Source organism: Choloepus didactylus, chromosome 19 (assembly GCF_015220235.1).
Source record: "Choloepus didactylus isolate mChoDid1 chromosome 19, mChoDid1.pri, whole genome shotgun sequence".
NCBI classification, from domain to species: Eukaryota; Metazoa; Chordata; class Mammalia; order Pilosa; family Megalonychidae; genus Choloepus; species Choloepus didactylus.
Genome location: NC_051325.1, coordinates 64,224,521 through 64,249,519, shown reverse-complemented (window position 1 = coordinate 64,249,519; position 24,999 = coordinate 64,224,521). Strand labels below are relative to the sequence as shown.

The following is a 24,999-nucleotide window of genomic DNA, read 5'->3' as shown; positions in this document are numbered from 1 at the left end:
GTTACAAATAAAATTATGTATATAAAGGCAGCCCCATAAAAATTGCAAACAAATGAATTAAATGAACCTAAGTGCATACAAACTGACAACATAACTCTCAAAGAAAATCACTCTTTCCGGTGACTTGAGAACTCAGCGTTCAGGTGGCGAGTCCTTGAAAGGCCTCCTCAGGGCAACAGTATTTGCCAAGAAATCTTAAACTCACTGGGTCTCCGTGCTGTTGGTAGTGATTTTGGTTTTGTTCTTGTAAAACTTTATATATATATTGTAGGATAAAGTAAATAGAAAATCATGTCACTATTGTTAGGAGCCAGGATTTTCAGTGTAATGAGAAATGAGAAACAAGTCTAAGATCGATGACGTTACATAAAGACCCTCCAATGCTAGATCTGAAGTCATTTGAACCAACAAAGCAAATTTGAAATGATGAGTCCGAGCACGTGCTTTGAGACGTCCTTCCTTGCTCTGCGCCTGGAACTGCCCGCAAGTGAGGACGGTGCAGTGGCCGCAGCCCGTCGGCCCCAGACTCCGGTCTCTGAACAGCCTCTTCCCTAACGGAACGGCGGACGTGGCGGTGAGGCAAGAAATGAACAACGTGAACCTGGGGCGTCCTGTTGGACCAGAAAGCAAAGACGCCCTCGAAAGCGGTGGGCTCACGGCAGGACACAGGGACAGCCCGAGGGACAATTCGAGCACCAAAAACAATGACTGCAATGGCGAGTGCATGAAGATACGAATCCATGCATTCTTGACGACAATGAGAAAATGAAAAAGCCAAAAAGAAAAAAATTCCTTTGTCGCCGTGGTTGGCTGAATAATGGCCTCAGAGACACTGAGGTCCCTGTCCTGGAGCCTGTGAGTGTCCCCTCTCACGGCCAAAGGCACCTGGCAGCTGTGGGCACGTGGAGGAGCTGCGCCGGGGCTTGTCCCGGACGGCCCCGCTGCCATCACAAGGGTCCTTCCCCAGGGAGGCAGGGGGGACTCGACGCCGAGGGAGGTACCGTGGCGGCTGCAGCACTCCGGGAGGATATCATCAGCGGAGGGAAGTAGCACTTCCAGTAATCAAGCAGGCCTTGGGGACGAGGGAAAGCAAGCTCCTCTGTGCAGAGGAATTCCAACAAAGGGACTTACAAGGGACAAGAGGACTTTAAAAGCACCGTTGTGTACCCTTGTAAAGAAATTAATTTAGACCATGGTTATCAGTGGACGGTGAAACCAACAGAAGCAAGTGATGGAGAAGGACGTATCCAGAGTGCACGATGTGCCACCCACCCGTCACCGGGGAAGTCAGCCCTACGATGAAGGGCACAGGCTGTCACCTCTGACCTGGGGTCAGGCTTGGGTGACCATAAGTGGACAAGCAGACACGGGCCTCCCCAAGGCCCCCCAGCTCCTTCCACGAGGCTCGTCGCCAGAGGGAGACCTTCGGGGGTAAATCCCAGAAATGAGGCAGGAGGGTAAGACAGTGAGGAAGCCAGCAACAGATCCAGATCTCATGGAATGTTCTAGACCATGAGAGACTTAAGAGGTGCTACAGCCTCATGCGATGTGTGGGCCCCGCTTGGATTTGGATTTGAGCGATGTGATGGCCAAGAGATTTTTTTTGGAAAAATGAAAGGAAATTGAACATGCACTCATATTGGACGATCTTCAGGAACTAGGGTTGATGTTGTTGGGTGTGTATTGTGGTTAAGTAAGAAAATGTATTGACTGGAGACGGGAGATCACGAGGACTGGGAATTTTAAGAAAATACTTCAGCAAAGGTCTAGAGGAAGCAAACAAGGCAGCATGTCAACAACTGTGAGGTTTTCACGACCCAGCTATGGGGCCGCTCGGGTCTGCCTCACTTCTACGGGTGCGTGGAAGTGCTCACGATGAAAGGATAACACTCTTCTGCCGAGAGAGGACTTACCTGCTGTGGATGCAGGCTTCCCGGGTGCCCGTGGGTACCAGGGTGAGGGTCTGACCCGCGGGCTCCACCGAGGCTCTGAAGGCCACTGCCCCCTCTCTGGGCCGGCGTGAAGTGCCTCTGCCTGAGCCGATTCAGACCCATCATGAGCTTTTGTGGTTTCCATGTAGCTCAGCATTTATTTTTGTGAACATGGAAAAGTGTAGGCGTGGGGCAGCAAACCCACACGGCTCCAAGCCCCGAGGACCGAGCAGTGACACCGCCTCCAGCCCCTCCCAGGGTCCTCCGGATCTGGTGGGGGGTGGGGGGCGCCCCGAATGGCTACGTTGTTAGTAAAATCAGGGCGGGGCCGTCTATGGACAGCTGCCGGGGCAAGCATCTTTCTCTCATATTTATTGGCCCACGGCCCTGGGGGACATGGGATAATGCCGCATGTCATCCTTTAAAATTGTGGCACCGCTCTGAGCGAGGAGGCCTTCCAGAAAAACTATTATGGCCGATAAAAGTCCGTGGGGGGGAACGATAAAACATAGCTGTAATGGAGAAATCAATAGATAATTTGCTACAGCAGTTTCAATTAGGGTGGCTGGATATACCAGGCTTGGCTGCCTCCCTCCGTGGTGGCAATGGCCCCGTTCAAAGGCGAGGGGCAGGGTCCGCGCTCCAGGAGCTGCAGCCTCGGCTCAGGCCCGGGGGGTGTGGGGAGAGCTGGGCAGGACCCGAGGGCCGTGGTGCACCGGGGCGCGTTGCTGGGGCCCATGGGGCGGAGGCCTGGGGCAAGGACACAGTCCAGGGAGCCTCACTGGAAGCCCCCGGAGAGCAGGAGGCAGGCCCGAGGGTCCCGGGACCCCGTAACCGGCCCACTCTTGCCTGGCTTGTCCACCGCCCGTGGCCATCCTCAGGCATTGGTCACAGCCCCCGCGGGCCCCGCAAGCCTTGTTGCCGCTCAGCCCTTGGCTGCTGAGTTTCGGAAGCAGAGGCCCAGGTGTGACGCAGGATGACCCCGACAGGTGCGGCGAAGAGGGGTCGGGGCAATGGAGGGCCTGGGGTCTTGGCCCCCTGCCCATGCCACCATGTTCCCTGCTTACGGCACCCGGAAGGTTCCCTGCTGGTCAGATGGTGGTGGCCAGCAGTGTGGCGGATGCCGTGCCCCGGGGCAGGCTAACCCACCAGCGCATGGCCTCTGGCTTCGAACCTGGGCACACCGGTGGCTTTGGCACAGGCAGGCCGAGCAAGGAAGCCACGGCTTACTGGACAGCTTGGGTGGCAGCTTGCACACTTACTGGACATGTGGTCTCGTGCACGGGCCCTCAGTTCTGGTGCCTGTAAAAAGCCTGCAGAGGCACACCCTGGACGCCTGGCGCTGGCTGCGATGACTGTTAGGGGTGGTCGACCACGGGCCCAGCCTGGGCCCCCCCCTGGCAGTTGTGGGCCATGCAGGGGTCTCACGGAGCCTGGACACCCTTCTGGGCCTGATGCCCAGAAGGTGGAAGGTGGGAAAGAAAAGACCACGTGCCCCCCGATGCCCCTGAATGCCTGCAGATTTTCAGATCCGGCGCTCGGGCCTCCTGAGGGTGAGAGCTGTCCCGAGTATCAGGGGACGTGGAGTGCCTCTGATGAGGGACAGGAGCCCAAGGCTAGTGATTTAAGGGTTTGCCCCGGAGCCTCTTGGGTGCACTTGTCAACACCCCAGAATGCTTCAGGAAATTTACAGGGGGGCAGGGGACGGGGCGCCGACCGGCTGGGCGTGACCTGCCCCGACAAGCTGCAGGGTGGTGCGCGGCAACTGCCCGGCCCCTCTCAGGCCCCCTCCCCTGGTCACCAAGGCAAGAGCTTCTCATGGAAGGAAACCTCTGCCTCTGAGCCATGAGTTCCCGCTCTGCCTTCCCAGGGGCCTTCTGGGCTGGGAGGAGCATGAAGAGGGTGAGGCCCCGGGGGGACTGCCGGGACCCCCAGCGTGCTCCTCGGACTGCTTCTGCCCTCTGGCATGTGGGGTCCTCCCTGAAGGAACAGAGAGGCGGCTTCTCCCCAGGCTCCATGGCCTGCAGGGGGGTTGATCCAGCGACCAGCCTGACGCCCCAGCAGGAAGCGGCCTTTCCCCGAGCCCCTCGGAGCCCGTGTCTCCCCCACGCACTGGGTCAGAGCTGTTTCCTTCCATGGGCCTGAGGTCACCCCGTGCAGCGGGCAGGACTGCCACGGCCCCAGCCCCCCTCTTCTAGGCTGCGCCGCCCCCAAGGCCCCAGGTCTACCCTGGGGGTGGGCGCAGGGTACCCGGGAGGGGGACGCCTGGTGAACCCAACCTGCGGGGGTTGCAGAGGGGGTGACGCCCGCACGCTGCTGAGGCCGGTGCTCAGGGAGGGCCACCGCTTGGCCATCGGTCAGCACCACCCCTGCTCTGACCTCCGGCTCAGAGGGAGCTTCCAGTCAGGGTCGCTGGCCGTAAGTGGCGTTTTCTGGCAACACAGCTGACCTTCCACCTGGGGGGATTCTGGGGGACCGGGGTGGCCTGGTGGGATTCTGGGGGACTGGGGCTGGAAGGTTAAGCCAAGGCCAGCGGCCACCCAGAAGGAGCTTGTCTGCACCGAGGGGAGCCGGCCCGGGCAGGTGCAGCAGATCCCGGGTCACCACTGCGGGAGCCATCGGGCAGCGCCTGGCTGGAAGTTCACTCTGCGAGCTCAGCCGGTCACCTTGTCGTACCTGCGAGAGCTAGACTTCACGGTGAGCAAGCAGCCTTACTTAGAACGTGCTGGTTTACAGAAAAGCCCCAGCTTGCAAATGAAGAAAGAGGGGCAGAATTAGGAAATCACCATCTTGCAACCCCCAGCGAAAGGGCGGGTTCAGGGCACAGCCACCACTGGACGGGAGGCTGCAGGGGAAGTGGACATTTGTAGGGTGCAAAATACCACCGACTGCTCACGGGCAGGAAGGAACCCAGAGCCTGCCATGGAGGTTGTCGCCGTCCGGCCCCACTGCTCAGTGCTCGCCACCGCAGCCGTGGGACCTTCCGATATCCGCATGGAATCTTAGCATCAGCTAAGAAGTATCAAATTTTACATCCCTCCTTTCACTTACAGAAAATATAGGAGATGGGAGAGCAAATAGATGCATGAAAAGTAAGCAGATGACACTGTGTGGAACGTCCTCCAGGACGGCTGGCCCAGGTTGTGCATCAAGTGAGTGGCCAAAAAAAAAAAAAAAAAAAAGGCATGTGCATGTGTGGGCTGAAGTCCTGGATTAAAGGGACCCAAGAAACCTATCAACTAAAAGCAGAACTGGTCCTCAGGAACTTGTCTGGAGTATTAGAATATTGAGAAATGGAAAAAGATTTTCTTGGGGGGTTGGGAAAAGAAAGAAAAAGTTCTGGGGGGAAAAACCACTTTCATCCCATATGGCATCATGGTGACCCCCAGCCCCACCTCCCTTTTCCTTAGTAACACAAATTGGAAAAATGGGCCCAGCGGACAAACTACGTTATCTAGTCTCCCTTCCAACTAAAACGGGCCAATGAGAAGGGTACAGATGTATTACTTGGGACCCCTGGGAAGGTCCCTTAATAAAGAAATAGTTAACTATTCTTCCCTTTCCTTCTTTTCCTGCTGCCTGGAAAATTCTTGCGATGGCTGGAGCTATGGCAGCCATTGGGGACCAAGAGGTGAAAGCCTTGCACAGAAGAGCTGAAAGACAGAAGGAGCAGAGGTCTCTGTCGATTGTGGGGCTGCCATAATTGCCCTAAACTGCCCACCTTGGGACTGCTCTCACTTGAGAGAATAAAGCCCTCATGTATTTCGACTTCCCTGGTTAGGTGTCTAATACTAGGAGCTGAATGCCATTTTTAAATGATACAACCCAAAATTAAACTTGTTTTTCCTTACATCTTGTGTGGTAGTTTGGAGGCTGTATGCACCCCACCAAACATCCTGTTCTTTTAACCCATGTCTGTGGGTGAAGACCTATCGTGGGTGGGACTTTTTTGATTAGGTTATTTAAATTGAGATGTGACCCACCTTGTTCAGGATGGGTCTTCATCCTTTTCCTGGAGTCCTTTATGAGAGGACGAAACACATAGAGAAGTTTACAGAAAAAAAACCCAGAGAAGCGAAGAGACTCAGAGAGACGCTCACGGGAAAAGGCCCCAGGGAAGCTGAGAGGCTCAGTCAGAGAGGAGGGCACTGGAGCCGGAGGCCGGAGGCAACGACACCGGGGAGGGGAGGGGAGACCAGCTTACACCACCACGTGCCGCCACACGCCTGCCCACGCCTGCCCACGCCACGTGACAGAGGAGCCCCGGACACCAGCAGTCTTTCTTCAGAGAAGGTATCATCCTGCGGATGCCCTCATTTGGACATTTTCACGGCCTTAGAGCTGTAGACTTGTACGCTAATAAATCCCCTTTATTAAAAGCTGCTTCATTTCTGGTATATTGCAAACCAAACACCTTGACATGGTCTGTCTAGCTTTAAGCTCACCTGCCTGTTACTTTTCCTTTCCCTACAAACACCAAATGCTCTCTTGTTCTTTTCTTCTTACTTCTATTAAGCATGGCTTTGGGACAATAGCAACTGTTTCATACCAAGGTGTAAATGACTGATAAGTTTTACTATATCACTCCCAACACCCCCTTCAGGGTAATATGAATTGTTAGCATAGAAGAAGGGCTAGGTTAGAGGACAATCACTACCAATGTAATTATCTGCTTATATAAATAAATTTGGAAACTTAGATGAAGTGGACAATTTTCTAGAAAAACACTGACCAAAACTGTAAAAGAAATTGAGCCAATGATGGCTAATCTCTCCCACCTCAATATAAAAACAAAAGCAAAGCAAAACAAAGAACCTCCAAGCCTACAGCCCCAGGCCCAGAGGGTTTAAGAGCCCTAAGTTCCACAAGACATTACAGGACAGAAAATGACAACCTCACACAACCTGTCCCAGGGAGGGGAAGAAGGAAAGCTCCGTAGCCCACATCTAGAGATTAGTCTGTAACCCTGATAACCAAACCCAGACAAGGACAGAATGAGGAAGAAAAACATAGGCCCAAATTGCTCAGAAAAGTACATGGAAAATCTTCAGACAGTAGTGAAACAAATCCTACAATGTATTTTAAAAATGCTACTTCACAACGAGGCTGGGTTTGTCCCAGGAACGCACGGAGGTTTTAGCACTAGGAAGTCCGCGGTGGGATTCACGCTACTGGCAGATTCAGGAGGAAATCGAGACCCCGAGAGCGGCTGGGGGAGAACCTCCTGGGGCCGGGATCCCATCACAGGGTCCTTGTGGGGTGTTCCTGCCGCCGCCGGGCGTGGGTGGGCCTTTGCCCTTGGATGTTGGGGTGCACGCGTCTGCTGATCTCGTCCCAGGTGCGTGTGGGTGGTGGGAGGGAGGTGCACCTACCTTCACCACGGTCACCAGGCCCTCGTTGGTGACGGGGTCCGTGCGGATGCTGAAGTGCCTGGAGGGGTCCCCGCTGATGATGTGGTAGACGGCCTTCCAGTTGGGCGAGTGGGGCTGGTCCCTGTCTGTCACGGTCAGGTTCGCCACCACCGTCTCCACCCGGTTCTCAGGGACTTCCCCGGCAAACTGCAAAGCACAAGGAAGGCAGCGTGAGGGACCCTCCAGGACACCTGGGGAGGCGCCCCCTGACCCAGCTGCTTCTGGACCACGGTGTTCGGGGTTCAGGCCTTTCCCTGGCATTGAGGGGGGCTGGGCTTCCTCCAGCAGAGACCCCGCAAGACTGGAGCTTCCATCTTTAAGTCAAGCCCCCTCCCCTGCATAGCAGGCCTCCCTCCTAAATCCCCTTCAAGTCACAGAGCCGTGGGCTTGGGGTCAGCTGCAGTGGATGTACAGATGGCCAGACACGGACCCTCAACCCTTCCCTGCTTCCGGAACACAAGGAGAGCTTCAGCCCACTTCCCAGTAACCAGGGTTCGCCGTGGCAGCGATGGCGAGGAAGCAGGAGCCGACAGAGCACACGCGCGTGTGCGTTGGTGGTGGGTGGGTGGTGGGTGGGTGGTGGGAGGCTGAGTGATTCCAACAGGTTGGTGAACACTGTGCGTTCGTCCGGGGTCCGCGCACTTGGTTTATGCTGTGTTTGCACCATCTTGACATTCTTAATACTTTTGAGCAAGGGGCCCCACAGTGTGATTTCGGCTCTGCAAATTATGATCCGGACCACTCCCTGTGGGGTATGCTTTTGAGCCAAAAACCTTGGAAGCAAAGGTTGGACAACTCTCTCGGGATTTCTGTTCATGTTCACGGCAGCAGCGGCAGCCCTGGCCACGATCGCCGGCTGCCCTCCCTGTGCCAGCTGCTGTGCTGGGCACTCCCGTGCATTTCTCACCTGTTCCCGGAACAGTCCTCTTCCGCCCCCTCCCCCCATTTCACAGAGGAAGGAGCTGAAGCGGGTGAGGCCGAGAGACCTGAGGCACCACGAAGGCCCCCGGCTCCATCCCAGGGTCGAACCCCAGAGCTCGGCCGGGCCGGGCCAGGAGGGAGCTGGCTGGAGGCTGCCGGCTCCTTCCAGAAGGATGAGCCCCAGGCAAGATCACTGAGGGGGCGTGAGGCATCGCAGGGCGGGGGCTGGGTCACCATGGTGTCCTGCACCTGCCTGGCCGCAGCCAGTGGCACCAAGCCTCCTGCAGCTCAGCCCCAGGCCCTGCCTTGCGGTGCTCGCCTTTCACTGTCTCTCTCAGAGCGCCCAGGGTGCCCTTTCTCCTTGGGGTCTTTCCAAGGAGGTTTCTGTGCCCACCTGGGGCTGCAGCACAAATGTACCTCTTTACACCCCAGAACAAGCCTCCCCTCGCTCCAGCGGAGCCCCAGCCTCCGTCTGCCCCAGGCCGACCTGGCGCACCTGAGCGGCTTCAGAGGCCGGGCATCTGGTGGGCGTGGCTGGCAGCCAGCCCCTTGCCCCCATGGCTGCTGTGCTTCTGTGGCTCTGGGTTTGCTGCAGCCATCAGGAGCCTCTCCCACCTGCTTCAGAGCAACCCTCAGCTCAGGGTGAGGCCCCTCCGGCGGTGGTCAGCACCTCTGCATCGGCCGCGGGCCCCATGTGGGGGCGGCTGGGCCAGCCTGCTGCCCGTTCCAAGCCCCGGGGCCTCTCATCCTTGGTGAGGTGTTGGCTGTAGGTCCTGCCTGGGTGCCGGCTGATGACGCTCCATCCCTGCGGGGAGCCCGGTCCTCACTCGCCATCATGACCGAGGTGGCGGCTTGGAGGGCCTCGGAGAACCGAGCAGCCGATTCTGGCTCTGGGTCCCGGTCGTCAGGCTGACCTCTGATTTCCGCCCTGAGCACTTCGAAGTTTAAACTGATTTCCACGTGGCCCTGAGCGTGGCCATCAGAGGTTGTCCAGGCCTGTGTGACGGCGCTGCGTGTGCGGTCCTGCCATGAGGCCAGGGTGTGTGCCCTGTGGTGGCCGTGACAGAGGACCACAAAGGGGGAAGCTTCAAACAACAGACACTTCCTCCCTCACAGTTCTGGGGGCCAGACGTCCAAAATCGAGGCGTCGGCTGGAGCACGCTCCCTGCCAGGGCTCCGGGAAGGGTCCTTCCCGCCTCTCCCAGCTTCCAGAGGCTCTGGCAGCTTCTGCTGTTCCTTGTCTCGTTGCTGCCAAGAGGAAAAGAAGGAGGAGGAGGAGGAGGTGCAGGAGGGAGAGGAGGAGGAGGTGCAGGAGGGAGGGGAGGAGGAGGGAGGGGAGGAGGAGGAGGACGTGGAAGTGGAAGGGCTGGAGGGGGAGGAGGGAGAGGGGCTGTGCCAGTCACGCCTGTTGTTTCATCATGAGAACAGAACTTTCCCGAAGTGCACACTCATGTGCCGTTGCCTGGGATGGGGTCCCCCGGCCGCCCAGCTGTAAGAAGGGAGCACCGTGGAGGTGTGAAGGGAAGAGGGGGCTGGGAAAACGTGCGTCGGGCCGGCCGATGGACAGTGTCCGCCGTAGGCACAGAAAGTGCGGGTGCCGAGTCGGAGCGGGTGTGAGCAGGAGGCAGTGACGGTGCAGATCCACCCAACCAGTAAGCACCACGTTTGGTGAGCGTCTGCTCTCTGCGAGGCGTGGGGGGCGGTGGGGAGCCCCCAGGGCTGAGGGGCCTCAAGGCTGGCGACGTGGCGAGCTGGCAGACACCTGTGAGATGGGGCAGACTTGCGCCGACTGTGGAGGAGCGAGCATGCATGTGAGTGGTGGTCAAGGCCTTCGTACAAACGCACAGAAATAAAATGATGAAAAATAAATAAAATAAAGTGACGGGAAAAAATGACAGCCCCTCCCCCGCAGGAGCCCCCTCTGTGGTCCTAAAACAGACGGCAAAGGAGACGGAAAATTTGGAGCCCAAAGCAAGGTAGATGTGTGGTCAAGGGTAGAAAAGATTCCAATTTAATCCCCGAGGAAAGCGCAGCCTTTATCTGAATTTCAAAGGCTGGAAAGTTTTCATTAGCCTCCTTGATTTGGGACAGCAACGCTGAAAATCCTGTGGCCTGACCCAGCTCAGCGCCGGGTGCACAGGGCCGTCTGTCAGCTGGTGCCCGCAAGCATCCAAACCCCGATGGCATCACCTTGAGAGGCAGAAAAATTGTGAGTTTATCCCAAGCAGGATCTCGCCTGTGACGAAGCTGGCTGTGCGCAGGGGCCTTCCGACCATGGCTGCACCAGCAACGAGAGGTCCCGGCACAGGGTTTGGGCGCAGGGGTGCTCCTTGACCCCGAGAGCCGATGGCAGCTGCTGCCGCCGCTCCTCCTTTCCCACCGCGGGCCGGATCTCCTCAGGTGGCCGGAGTTGGGAACGAGCAGCCGGGCATGGGGTGCCTGAGGACGCCGGCCTGGGCCTGGGGAGGGGTTGCCCTCAGCACGCCGGGAGAGGCTTCGTGCCCAGCTCCTCTGCCCTCCACACGCGTCTGTCGAGCTGCTGGGGACCAGGCGCTGGACATGGCACTGGCAGCCTCCTGCCCTCGGCCAGCTGGGTTTCTCGTGAGACAGACTGGGGCCACCCCCTTACACAAAATCGTGGCTTGGGGAATGGCACCCCCTGGAGGTGTGCAGTGCCCGTGTGGCTCTGTGGGGCCCCCTCCTGCTGGACACACACAAGGAACTGTCCCTCTCCACCCATGTGGACTCGGGCATGGCCATGTGCCTTGCTTAGGCCAATGAGACGTGAGCAAAAGTGACATGGGTCACTTCCGGGCCAAAGCTCCAAGGGCCTGAGCATGGTCCACTGCACTTTGTCCCCTCCCTCAGTGACCACAGTGAAAGAGAGGGACCCCATCTCCCACGGTCCCCACAGGACCCTGTGGATGAGCTCGGCTGCCAGCGGATCTGCCCCGGAAGTGCCCCGAGAGCCCCTGCTAGCACCAGCCGCCCTGTGGGTAGGAGCAACGTACAGGCATGGCTCCAGCATGATGCATGTGGAGAGAGAGCACCACAGGGCTGGGGAGGGGTCAACGAGGAGGGGGCTTCAGAGAGAGGCCTCGGGGACACGAGGCCAGGAGGCCGGTGTGAGGAGCAGAGTGGGGGACACAGTCAGAGAGGCCTGCGGGCCCAGGGGAGCAGACGCCTCTGCAGAGTTTAAGGCAGATGGTTGAAAAGCTCGGCTGTGCTGCTGAGTGGAAGCTGACCGTAGGGTTGGGAGAAAGCAGGGACGGGGCGGCCGTGGGAAGAGGCTGCGTGGGGCTGGGTTAAGCAAGAGTGGAGGGTTTGCTGACGGGCAGAGGGCAGGGGCTCGTAGCTGAGCCCCAGATGGGCGTGCAAACTTTGGCTTCTTGTTTGTGCAGGCGGCAGACCCCGTCCACACAGGCATGAGGTCAGGCACGACCCTGCAGGAAGGCCCAGTCTGCAGAGATAGATCAGGACGTTTTTAGTGTCCTGATGGGATTGGAAACCAAGATTTTGGTGACATTGTCAAGAAGAGAACGGCAATGGACAGACAAGGTGCCAGGCTGGGTCCCGGACTTTCAAGGGCAAGGCGAGAAGGGGCAGCAGTGGCGGTGGTGGAGGGAGGCAGGGTGTCAGGGAGGGTGTTTCACAGACGGGCAGAGGGTCTGCTGCTCGGAGGGACCAGAAGAGATGGGGACGCTGAGGCTGCAGGGAGAGGGCAGGAGGCGGGAGCACCTCCGTGGGTGGGTCAGAGGCGGGGCCGGAGCCCAGGGCCCAGCTCACCCTTTGCACGGGGGAAGGGGAGGGGTGGGGGCAGGACATGCGCTTCCAATGGTCCTGATTTCACAGTGGATCGAGGGCTGAGGCCATCGGTGCAACGTGGCTGGGGGAGGAGGGATGGAAGAGAGGGTGAAGCTTTCCAGGGAAGCGGGAGGAGTGGGGTGGAAGGTGCCGGGCTGCCGGGCAGTGCTGGGTGCACACTTGGGACCCGTGTTCCTGAACCTGGAGTGAGACCCGTCGACTTGGTGGAGGCTCCGGTTGGCTCCAGGACACAGGGTGGCAAACAAAGCCCATGGGCCACATCTGGCTCACAGCCCATTGTTGTAAATTAAGTTTTACCGGAATGCAGCCATACCCATTAGCTTCCGTTTGCCATAGCAGCAGAGTTGAACAGTTGCAACAGGAAACTTATGCCCCCCCCAAATCAAAAATATTTACAAGAAAAGGCTGCTGGCCCCTGTTCTAGATGCTCATGTCCCCTCCCCAATAATTGGTTCAGGAATGGGCCCAGGATTTACATCAACCAATCAGGGCTCAGTTCAGGTACCCCACTCCCTGGCCTGGGGACTGTGAGGACATGAGCCTGAGGTGTTGGGGTGGGGTTGGGGCTGCCATACAGAGCCTGGGAATAAAGCGAGCCCCAAGGAAGCAGGGCTGAGGGGAGGGTTCTTACTGGCACAGTTGGAGTCTGGATCTAGCCATGCCTGAATATGACTCTTAGACTTTACAGCCTCTGGGAGATGGATGAGGAGCTCCCTTTTGGTTTAAGTTGCCTGGGTCAGTGGAGTGGACACTGGTTTGGCTTCCTGGGTCTCTGGCACCTTCTGAATTCCATTCCTTTTTCCCCCTTCCAAGGCAGAAGCCAGAAACGTGCTTTTCCAGTCTCCTTGCAGCTACAACCCAGCACCTGCCATCAGAGCCTGTGTGACCTGGATTCAGAAGCCAGTAACCTGGGAAAGGAGGCCCCAAGGAGCCTGATCCCGGCGAGCAGCGGAGAGGCCTTGAGCTCCAGTGGCCACCGGGGCAGAAGGAGGTGGCGCCCCGTGTCCAGTGGTGGTGAGGGCATGGTTCCAGGGGTGGGGACGGGAGGCGCACCCCCGATGGGGCAGCTCCAGGCCTGACTCACCTGCCCAGACTCCGTGGGCCACTCAGACCCTTTAGGAGCCCCCCTTCCTGCCGCCAGGACGGGAGCAGGTGCCGTTGGTATTGGAGCGGGTTCCCGGTGCACCGTCCTGGGGGGGCCCACGTGCCTGCACCCTGTGCTCCCATCCCCGGGGCAGGTTTCCGCCGGGCGCAGCTGGCCTGTAAGCGCGGGGTGCAGGGAGGCTGCCGTCCCTGCGCGGTTTCTTTCCAGGCTCCTGGGTGAGGCTCCTTCGGAAGGGCCTATTTCAACGCCCACAAGTTTAATAAAGATTCACAAAGAAGGGCCTTAAGTGGGTAAACCTGGCCTAGGATTTCTTATTAACCTTCCCCTAGCTGTAATGAGTTTTTAATTTAATTTCTTCAGATTTTCTGGTGTAGGGAAAGCTTCTCTTACACCCCATGGGATGCAAAGGAAGGTATTCGGGAAAGGGAAATTTTAAGAGCACTGGAGTGGGATTTCTTGCCTAGACCATAAGCCAGACTTCACCCCTCTCTCATCCCCGTGGGGTGATGTGGATCACACCTGTGACTGAGTCCTTCTAGCATATTCCCAGCTCCACCACAGAAATCTGCCCAGTGCCCAGGGGGCCGCCATGTGTGCAGGGGAGGATTCAGGTGGGTCGCGGCCTGGCTAGGCCTGCTTGGCGGCAGCTGGGGGCACGAGTGTGGATTGTACGGGGCCTGTCCACACGGCGGCTGGCAAGGACTTGGACCTGTCAGGCCCTGACCCCATGTGAGACCCTGTGGCCAGGGCTGTGGGGCACAAAGAAACGGATAAGAAGGCCAGTGTTCAGCCACATGTTGTCCCACCGTCTCCACTGCTGTCCTATTTCTCTAGTTTTGTTGACTGACAGGTAGTCACCAGTCCACACACACCCGTCAGGTGGGGGCTCATGTCTTCCCGTGTTACAGAAAAGGAAACTGAGGCACAGGGGGCTCTGGCATGTGTCTGATGCCAGCAACTAGCAAGTGGGTGGTGGAGCCAGGCTAGAAGCCGAGGGCTGGCTCTGGGCCCTGGAGCCCCAGGGCACAGTTGGTGCAGGGAGCCGGTGGCCGGGGTGTGGTGCTGAGGGCAGGAGTGTCCTCTGAGGGACTGGGCATTTCTGTGTAGCCACAGTGACCTGGGCCTGAGCCTGGGGGCAGAGCAGGGGCGCCGGGTATGGAGCCCACGGCTCTCGGAAAAGCTAGCTCGTCAATTATTTATGGCAGAGGTTTGCACTGAGTGTCTGGGCCTGGTTAAGGGCACCAAGCCCATTCCAATTTCAAGATGCCAACTTCTCAGGCCCTCAAGCTGAATTGCAACCTCCCCCCTCCGCTGGGCTTGTGGCTGTGATTGAAAAGCCGAGACAATCAGGGGTGGTCAGGGCTGGGTCAGCCACTGTTGGGGGCCACGAGACGGGGCCGCCTCAGGCCAGCCCAGCCCGCTCCAGGAAGGTGCCCAGGCTAGCCCATCCTCTGTCTAACCCGCAGAGCCAAGGCTGCCTCTTCTCGGGGTCAGGCAAGCCATTCGGGAATGGCACTGAAATGGCATCGTCCCCGGGCTTCCTGAGACAGAAGCTTCCAAAAAGGACCTCAAAAATGTGGGGACCACAGACCCTGAGCTGCCCCACGGCTCCTAAATTCAGCTGACCCCTGCCCCAGGCAAACCATTTTAACCCTGTTAAAGCAATGAGCTGTTTGCAAATGTTAAGAAGATAATGGCCAAGAGTGAGTTGAATGCTCACAGCCATCCTCCGTCAAAGACCCTGGGAAGAGGGACCACTGCCAGCACCCCCACTTTAGAGGAGAGGAGGCTTTGGGGACGAGGGCGACCCCGCTGCAGGCCCTCACTGACGCAGGCGGAGCTGGGACGGACTCGGACCGGAGCTGATCCGCTTGGCAGGCCACCCTGGCCCTGGGCTGTGGTTCAAGGCGCCTTGAGAAGTGTTAGATGGAGACAAACCCACCTGAACTCAGGGAGGCCCGGCTGCCAGCCCCGGTCACACAGCCGGGAGGCCCCCAGGGGCGGCTCCTCGCAGGCAGGTGCTGGGTGGGGAGGGTGCGGGGCTGGGGGAAGGCCGAAGCCGGGCCAGGTGGGCCACCTCGGGGCAGGGTCTGAAGGCTGGTCCTGGGGGGCCAGCAGAACCCCAGCTCACCCCTCATCCCCGCAGGGATGAGCCACAGCGGGACCCCCAGGACTCAGCCCTGTGGTGGGCAGCAGAGCCGCACGTGCAGAGCAGGCCAAGGGAAAAGAACTTTTAATTAACATTTAAGAAAAGGAATTGGATCATGTTAATCCCCCTGCATCTCTTCAGCTTCTGCTGATTGTTCTTGATTAAAAACTATAAAAATAGCCTCACTGTGCACCCAGTGGCCTGGCCAGTGGGGACCGTCCCCAGGATCCTTGCCCGTCCCGGCCCTGCCCGCTCCCACTGGGCTGATTTGATGCTGCCCGGAGCTTGTCACCCAGCTCAAGGGCCCCCCATATTGACGGCTGCCCCCACAGTGACCCTGTGATCCGGCCACGGAGACCGTCAACGCTCGAGCTGGAGCTGTGGCTCCCCACCCGGGATGCCAGGCACGTCCATGCCCTGCAGGCCTGGTGGTGGGAGGTGGCCTTCCAAGCCCCTCGTGTCCTGCATGGGATACCCAGGCCCCCTTCCTCGGCCGTGCTCCAGGGCTCGGCACCTCGGCTGGAGGAGAGCCAGCATGGCATGAGGCTGCTCGCCCCCAGCCCAGGCCTGGGGATGCAAAGGAAGGGGTGGTGCTGAGGGGTGTCTCTGCCCGTCCCCATCATTTGGGGGTGGGTGGGAAAGTTGGAAGGGGATGCCTGCTCCCGGCGGGGGTCTCTGCCTCGGGGCTGACTCTTGGTTTATTGGGACGTAGGACCACAGGCCCCATCTTAGGAAGTACACGGAGGAGTCAGTGTGAAGGGCCATGAGGTATTCAGTTATCCTCAAATGGTTCAGAAACAATTACGTGAGCTCTAGAAGAGCTCACAGCAGGATGAGGCCAGCGGGCAAACTGCACGGCTGTTCTCTACTAGTTACTACTTTCACCGTTCCCGTCCTTGCAACTTTTCTGTAGGTTTCAAGTCACTTCTAAATAAAAATTTTTAAAATCCTGAGGCTGTTGGGAATCTACGGACATGGAAAGATCTCCAAGACATATTAAGAGCGAAAAACAAAATTAGGTGTAGCAAGGTGTAGATGAGCATTTCAGCCACGAGTCTTTGGGAAAATCCACATGAAGTGTTCCCAGTGGCCTCTGCCTCCGAGGAGAGGACAGGAGCAGATTCAGGGGTGAAAGGGAAGGTCCTTTCTCAAGGTCCTTTTCTACCTTTCGAATGGGTGCACCACGTGCACGACTCACATATGTGAAAACTCAGATTACTTTTTACAGAGAGAAAATTATTAAATGAAGTTGGGGTGATGCAATGAAACAACATTCATGGAAGTTACCGACCCAGCTGACAACAGAAAAGCACACGTGTGCGTGGGGGAGCAGCTCATCTGACTGTGTCAACACACGAAGCACCCGGACGAATCTCAGAGACATCCGTGGAGGGAAAGAAGCCAGACACCAAGGAGTCACGTGTTGCGGGTGACTCCACTTAGGTGAGGTTCCCGGGGGGATGCACGCCAGGGTGCTGACGTCCTGGGGGCCGCGGGAGGCTGCTGGCTGACGGGAATGTTCTGTGTCTCCAGGTGGGGGATGGTTAGCGTGTGTAGACACTGGTAAAAACCCACTGGGCACTTTGCTTAGGATTTGTGCATTATGCTGTATGCAGTTCAAATTTTAAACAAAGTTTACCTTAAAGCCAGAGACCAACAGGAGACGCCTGGGAGCTGGCCCCTTGGAGTCGGGTCAGTAAATTGGACGCAGCCGACCCTCGGGACTTGAGAGACAGAATCAGCCCGTTTCAGGGTGTAGCAAGGTGCTGACCTGCCTTGGGCCCTCCAGGAGCCCCCGGCTCCTGTGGAATCACCTGCCCTCGGTCAGCCAAGCCTTCTCCCAGCACCTTGGTGCAAGCAGATGGCGCCCACTCCACTTAAAGATGGAGAAACTGGGAGGAGTTGGGGCTCTGGGCACCCCATCCCAGTCCTGAGGATGCCTGCACAGCCCAGTCCCCCTGCAACGCCCCTTTCCGCATCTTGCTTGCCTGCGTTTCACCAAACCTGATGACTTAACTGGAGGGCTGGGCTGAGATCTGTGGCCTCCCTGGTTGCCTCGGAGCCTCCCGCTGGGCAAACCCACCGCTGGACTTGGCCGGGCTGCCATTGGCCCTGGGTTGCCATGGTGACCATGGTGGTGGTGAGGCCTGTGGTCAGGGGGCTGACACTGCTGCCACAGCTCGCCCCGTCCTCAGGTGTTCCTGGGAAGCACGTCCCGGCATCGCGGGCACCTCCCTTTATGCCTGAGCCCCTGGCCCAGCAGCACAAGGGCGGCCGACCCGTGGCCCCAGGACCACTGGTGTGTGTGGCATTAGTGGGAGCCTGGATTTGGTACCTGCTCTGCTCCTCACAAGAGGTCACCTCAGGCAAGTTTCCTTCCTGGCAAAAGGGGGAATAAATCATGTCCATCTAAGAGCATGGTGAGGGGTGAGCTTGCACAGGTGAGGTACCTGAACAGGTGACACATCTGCATAGGTAAAGCACCTGCACAGGTGACGCAACTCACAGGTGACAGTTGATCACACAGATGACATGTCTGCACAGGAAACACCCAGCACAGGTGGTGCGCTGGCACAGGTGACACGCCAGCACAGATGACAGGTGACACGTCAGCACAGGTGGTGCACCTGCACAGAGCCTGGCACGTAAACAGTGACAGCTGTGGTGTGTGTTACCCTCCATCACAGAAGGTGGGGATGGGCTGGGCAAGTCCTCCAGGAGCCTCTCTTTATCAGAGTGCAGGAGGAAGGGTGCCCCATCTGCCACCCACTAAGGTCTGATCTCTCCCAGGCCCCAGGGAGGTCCAAACACCCCCCGACCCCATCCCTGAGCCTTCCTGACCATTGCCCACCAGCCACAGAACAAGAAGCTGCTGCCCAAGAGAGGGAAGGGGACGTGTGCCAAACCAATTAGACCAGAGCTTTCCCAGGCCAGCTCCCCACAGCCCCTGGCAGCTCATGGCCAGGAGCCCAGGGGGAGCACCCAGAGCCCCCTAACCCCAGCCTGGTCTCGGGGACCGGAGCCGGCTCCCCCTGCGCGATCTGCCGGCCCCCACTAGATGGCGCTGTCCCCATGCCGAGGCGGGGGAAGGGGCTCGTCCCAGCGGGGGGTCTCTGGCCTGCTTTGTGGGGAGGCGCCAGCTCCTCCCTGCCCCCTCCCTCATCACCCCTCGCTGCACAGTGAGACCCAGCTGCTCCCCTACTGGCGGGCTGGGGTGCCTCAGTGGACCCCTCGCAGGGGTGGTGTGGGATTAAAGAAGACGATGACCCTTGGCCCCAGCCGGAGCCTGATGGGGTGGGGGTCCACTATGGGGCAACGCCGGCTGCCCCTGCCCCTGACACCAGGTCCCTTCCACTTGGCCTCGGACTGGGCCTGGTCCCCGGGAGGGGGGAGCTCAGAGCAGAATGGCAGTGCGTAGGGTTGTGGGGCAGGACGCTCTGAGGCCCCCGGGGCAGGCTGAGCCCCTCAGCCCCTGGCACTGGGCATGCTGGGGGCCTCCCTGACCGCCGGCCAAGCACCCCCCTCCCGGATGTCCTGCCTGGCACCTGTGGCTGCCTCTCTGGACGTGGTGGGCCCTGGTGGACCTGGGGCCATGGCACTGGTGCCCCCCACATGGGGCTGAGGACCCTGGGGAGTCACTGCAGAGGGTGAGGCGCAGGGAGAGAGCCAAGGGGACCCCCGAGGACCATCTGTGGCCTGCAAATGGGGTCACCTGTGGTCTGTGGACCTGAAGGCGCCTCTGAAGCCAGAGGGGATGGAACCGCGTGACTCATGGGTCCTCGGCCCCAGGCCCTATCTCTCTGAGGGTGGGGGGGTCCGGGCCTCGGCCAGCCACACCTGTGGGGGACACACACGGGGTGTCCTCTCCACACACGCAGCTCCCCGTCCTGAGACAGTTAAGAGGACCTGTCGAGTTCCTCGCGCCTCACATCTGCACCTGCAGCCACCCGCACGGCTCCAGGGTGCTGGGACAGCAGCCTCTCGCCAGCGCCCAAAGCCCGCCACCAGCGCGTCCGAGCTCCCGAGAGTGTGCAGCACGCCCTGTCCTGGGCCCCCCGGGCACCAATGCTGGGTGGTGATCTCTGAGTCGCAGCTCTGGGCTCCCCCCGGCCCGGCAGGGCACCCCCACAGCCGAGCCTCCTGCCTCGCTCCTCCCGCGGGGACGGCCGGGCAGTGCCAGGCACTCACCGTGCTCGTGGTGAATTCCGGCGGGTTGTCATTCACATCTGTCACCGTGATGATGGCTGTGGCCGTGTTGGAGAGGCCGTAGTTCAGATTTCCTTCCATGTCTGTGGCCTGCACAATGACTGTGTACTGCTGAACCTTCTGGAAGGGAGAGATGGGTTGGGAGAGAACGGCAAGTCAGTTTGGGATCTAGTTTACAGCTTTCATCCACTTAGAATGGAGTTAGTCAAGGCTGGTTCCCCGCAAGCCTCCCGGGCAGACGTCACCTGTCTGAAGAACTTTCTCTCTCACTTGTTTTTGGAAATAGTGTGGCGTGAAGAGGGTGACTGCATTTTTTTTTCTTTTTTTTTCATCTCAGTGGCACTGGCTTTGTACTGGATGCATCATATTTGGTGCCAAGACAAGCCTGGAGGAGGACAGGGGACCTGAGAGCTCAGACGCTGCATTTGGTTTGGAAAACTGGGCAGGGAGAGTCTGCCAAGCAAGGGGCTGAGCCCCCAGGCCCGCATCTCAAGGGCCTGTGTTCCTCAGCATTTACAGCATCTAGCTTCCCGGCAGGTCGGAAATTCAAACAGGGAAAGGAACACAAACCCTGTCCCCTCTCTTGGCAGGTGCAGAGATACATGAGTGCATTCTGGTTGGAAACTGGGTCCTGAAGGAGCACTAGCGCTCAGGTGCAGGGTGAGCCCTACAAGGCAGGTAAAGCTGGATGCAGCGAGGGCTTTATCAGGCACCGAGGGAACCCCAGCCCTCCTCCCGCTAGCTGGGAGCAAGTCGGCACTGCAATCCCAGCAGGAGCCCGGGGGCCTCTTCTACACCCCTCATCTGACCCCTGGTCACAGGTGCTCTGATGCACCCAACGGTACAGGCCAGGTGGGCAGCTGTCTGCTGCGACCGCAGCCCCCTCTCGCCTGACTGTTAGGGGAGGCTGGATCCCGGGCACCATGGCACAAGGGGCCTCCCAGATGCCTTCCCGGTGACTGACAATCCCAGGTCTGAGTTCTGCTCCTCTAGAGGCTACGGCAAAGATCAGTTCCCAGCCGCTGGGACTCAGTGCAATGTGTCCAGGTGGCAAAACCTGGCCCCACAAGGAATTATAAACTGCAGATGGGTCACCAAACTCCTGTCTACCCATCCCTCCACTAACCCCAGCCCTCCCTCCATCCAAACGTCCCTCCTTCCATCATTCTCCGTCTGTCTTTCTCTCCCTTTCTCTTCCCCTCCTAGACCAGCAGCTCCCAGCCAACTGATGACAGACACGGGGGGAGCCCGGGGGAGCCCAGACTGCCAATCTGCAGCACAGTGAGCTAAATAAGTGACTATTGTTTTAATTCGCTAAGTTTGGGGATGTTTTGTTGTGCTGCAGAAGCTAACTGATACACACCCAAATCCTTAACACGGTCTGGTCCGTGAGGCTCTGCATGACCTCGGCTGCCCGCCTCTCCCGGCTCCATCTTGAATCAGCTCCTCCCTCCAGTTCCTGGGATATGCCCACTCCCTCCAAGCTTGGGGCCCTGCACACGCTGTCCCTGCTGTGGGGGGCTTTCCTGCCCTCCCGAGAATGCCCATTTTCCTCTTGGGTCTTCCCTCACATGCCCCTTTCTGACAGAGGTCTCCCCGGCCCCCAGACCAGCCGTGCTCTGACAACATGCTCTCAGCCGTGGCTCGTGTCAGGCTCTGACTCTACGTTTACCTGGGTCATCATGTGGTGATGCCTGGGCCCCTCACTACACGGTGAGCTCCGGGCAGCCATGGCTGTCTTACCGACCACGGCGTGCCCAGCTCTAACGCAGCCCCCGCCACCTAGAAGATGCCCAGTGGGTGTGAGTCGGACGTTGCCAATGGAGAGATTCTCAGGGATGGCAGGCTGGTCTGGAGATGGCCCTGGTTCCCGTAAGGCACTGGAGGTGACCTTGCGGGCGGGGAGTCATGGGATCCAAGGTGGGCAAACTACAGCCTGCAGGCCAGTTCCGCCTGTTTGTCAATAAAGTTTTATTGACACACAGCCACACACATTCAAGTACACATTGCCTGCGGTGCGTTTGCATTATAATGGCAGAGCTGGGTGATTGACTCCCTGTCAGCAGACAGGAGAGGTCTGCTGGTCTTAGGCAGCATAAGCCAAGCGCCCCCTGAAGAGGCCAAAGAGTAATGCCACAAATCGCATAACGAATGGCTAGGGAACCAAGGAAGGCTGCCTGGAGGCGATGTGGTAACCCAAGAGCAGAGGGGAAGGTGTGGCTGAAGGCCTGGAGGTAGGAACGTCCCAGGGGCTTGGCTGCTGGCCCGGGAAGGGGTGGGGGCTTTGGGGGCTCAGGTCTCACTCCCACCCAGATTTGCACCCCTGGGGCCCCATGGAGCACCTGGATCCAGCTGGGCCTGAAGCCACACTTTCTGCTTTCATTGCATGAGCCAATAAGTTTGCCCTTTTTACTTAAACCCTGTGGAGCTGGTTTCTGTCCTTTGCCACAGACCTCCCTGTTATGGCCATTGCTTTGGGTAAGTCGTGGTCTTAGCTCCCCCACCCCAAACACCCCCTCACAGGCCATCTTGGGAAAGTGACAGGATGACCAGGTGCTGAGGCAGGAGAAGGAAACACCATGCGCGTGTTCTCCCCACATCCCCGCAAGCATTGCTGGCACCCCTCCATTCTCTGATGGGGCCCTGAGGTCAGACTCAAGGCCCAGACTCTTGTGGCCACAGTCAGGGGGTCACAGTGGAGGACCCCCTCCCCATGGGGGTCACCCTCACGCTGCGGCCAGGCGCCCCATCTGCCATTACATCCAGGTTCATACATTACTCCTTCCACCGATGATATCTGCACTTCAGCAAATAAATAAAAAAGCAAGCTTCATGTCACCATGGTAGATGGAAAACCAGCATCACCTCTGAAAATAGAAATTAGTCCTAAGTGTAAATCTACATTTTTAAGGTCCATCTGGGAACATCCACACCCAGCCTACAAAGCACACTGGGAAAGGCCAGGCGACAGCTGAGAGGGTCCCACCGAGTTGCCTGTCACCTCTCACGGTACAGATAGAAACCGGGGCCCCTGGGGTGGGGGGACCTGCCCTGGTCCCTGCCCGTGGGTGCCAGGCCTGGACGCCCCCATCCAGGGCCAGGCCACGCCCACCCGCTGTCCTTGCGACATCAGCTGCTCATGCGGCCACACGGCTGGGTCCTGCCCGGGCTCCGGCTCCCCAGGAGCCCCTCGGCCCCTTCTCTGTCCCACGCCCCTTGCCCGCTCCCAGCCTGGCCCGAGCAGGGCCGCCCTTCCACCTGCCCCACACTGCGCTGCCCCAGGGGCCCTCACGCCGCCTGTCCTCTGCCTGCTGCTGTCCCGGGGGAGTTTGCTGCCCTGTGCTGTGCTCAGGCCTGGACGGAGCCTGCCTGGGTCCAATGGCCACAGCCCGATGCTGCCCCCAACCCGGCCAGTTCCTGGGCAACAGCTGTGGGCTGCAGACACGGTGTCCGTCCGTCCTGGCTACACCCAAGTTGCCCGGGCTGAGGACACGGCAGGGCCAGGGGTGTGGCTTGGACGTGCCTGTCCTGGAGGTGCCAGGCCACCAGGAGGAGGACATGGTGGGTGTCGCAGGGTGGCTGCAGAGGTGGGGAGTGGGCTGCTGGGGTGTCAGCGTTGCATCCCTTGTGGGGGTCAGTACACGGCCCCCGACCACATGGCTGTCGGCCCCGCAGGGGAAGGCCCCGGCCGAGGGAGGGGTTTGTTTCTGGAGGGAGGCCTGGGGCTCCCCTGATTTGGGCCGAGAGCTGAGCTGGGCACGGGGTGTCCATGGGGATAGCAGATGGCACGCTCGCTGCCCCGTGAGGCAGGTCCCCATGAAGGAGGCCACGCACGGAGGTGAAATCCCACAGCGTGGACAGGGGTCAGTCTGGGCGAGCCGGAGACTGCGCCGGGGCCTGAACCGGGGCAGAGGGGGCGGCTCCCAGAGGGGTCTCGCCTCCACCATCCTCGGATCAGATCGCTGCCCCCAGGGACCCCCGGGCCGTGGGGCACTCTTTCCCCGCGTAGAGAAACTGGCTCGTGGTGCGCGGACGGGCAGCGGTCGTCGCTAGAGGGCACGGCCGCCTCACCGTGGGCTGCAGGGCGGGTCGAGGCTGCAGCGGGGAGGTGGCCGGGCTCCCACGGCCCTCCGCTGCCCCAGGGCGAGGACGGGGAGGTGGCCGGGCTCCTGCACCCTCCGCTGCCCCAGGGCGAGGACGGGGAGGTGGCCGGGGGCGCGAGAGGAAGCGCCCCTCCCCAGAGCCGCCCTGCTGGATGTGGGCCGGGCAGAGGCTCCCGGAGCGGTTGCACCCCAGCTGTGGGTGGCGGTGAATTCATTAAGACGTGATTCTGCAATTTTCAAGTTCAGAGGAGGAAGGAAACCCAAGCTGGCCGTGCCTGGGGTTTCACTCACCTTCCCGGAGCTCGGCATTTACATTTTGTAGAACATCCATCAGTAATGCCGGCCCGCCCTAGACAAGCTTCCAAGTGCCCCAAGCTGCACCGTTTCTGCCCTCTGCCTGCCCAGCCCAGCAGCCTGGCCCTGAGGTCACAGAGCCCCAGCTGCACACGGTGACTCAGGCAGGGCCCTCACTCGGGGCTTTCCCCCAGCCATGCTCTGGGGCCTGTGTCACCCACCAGGCTGCACCCACCCTGCTCCAGGCTGTCCGCATTGAGCTGGCCTTTGACACCCAGCTGTGGGTTCTTTCATTTCTCCGTCAGCCAGCCTCGCCCGGGGAGCGCATCGAACACCATCGGAGTTGCCAGCTCGCTGCCTGCCCTACGGAACTTGGACTCGCGCATCCCCAGTTATGTGAGACACTTTTATAAGGCCTCATATTTACAGATGTCTTCTGTTGGTTCTGTTTCCCTAGAGAACCCTAATACACCGTGGGGGCCTTGCCTCTCAGCTGCAGTCTAGGGGCGTCGCTCCCCAGGCTCGTGCTGTCTCCGCCTGGGGAGGCTCATTCTCCGCGGGGCCGCCCCGGGCAGTGCCGGGTGTTTAGCAGCCTTTCTGGGCTCTATCTCTACTCGCTGGCAGCACCCCACACCCCAGTTCTGACAACCAAGACTGTCTCCAGGCACTGCCGAAGGTCCCCTGGGGGGCAGAACTGACCGTCCCTGAGAACTCTGGCTCCACTGGAGGAGACCGCCAATAAAGAGACAAAAAGTGTCACACCAGGTGGTGACAGAGGCTGGCAGGGGAATAAAGCAGGAGGAAGGGGCAGAGGACAACAGGGGGTGCTGGTTCAGGGGGATGGTTGGGCCCCCACCATGTCTGGGGCACAGGCGGTAGGCAGGGGGTAGCTGGCACAGGGGCCCCGGGCGGCGGCTTCTTCTCTGCCCTGGGAAGGGGGTGGTGAGGGGAGGCGCGGGCTCACGGGCAGTAGGGCCGGGGATGGGAGAGCAGCTGAGCAGGGCCATCACGGCCGAGCGGAACATGGCGTGCCTGGGTTTGAGGGGTGGCGAGG

The 24,999-nt window shown here is 59.5% G+C and overlaps 1 protein-coding gene across 5 annotated transcripts in view; it reads right to left on the bottom strand.

Annotated features, from left to right (window-relative positions):
• CDH4 (cadherin 4) overlaps positions 1–24,999 on the bottom strand; it is a 607,874-nt gene that overhangs the window by 21,897 nt on the left and 560,978 nt on the right. For all 5 annotated transcript variants that reach the window (XM_037812041.1, XM_037812039.1, XM_037812040.1 and 2 more), the window contains 2 exons: positions 19,531–19,668; positions 7,304–7,489 (listed from right to left, as the gene is read on the bottom strand). In XM_037812041.1, coding sequence (XP_037667969.1) covers positions 7,304–7,489; positions 19,531–19,668 — 324 coding nt within the window. The remainder of the gene's footprint in view (positions 1–7,303; positions 7,490–19,530; positions 19,669–24,999) is intronic.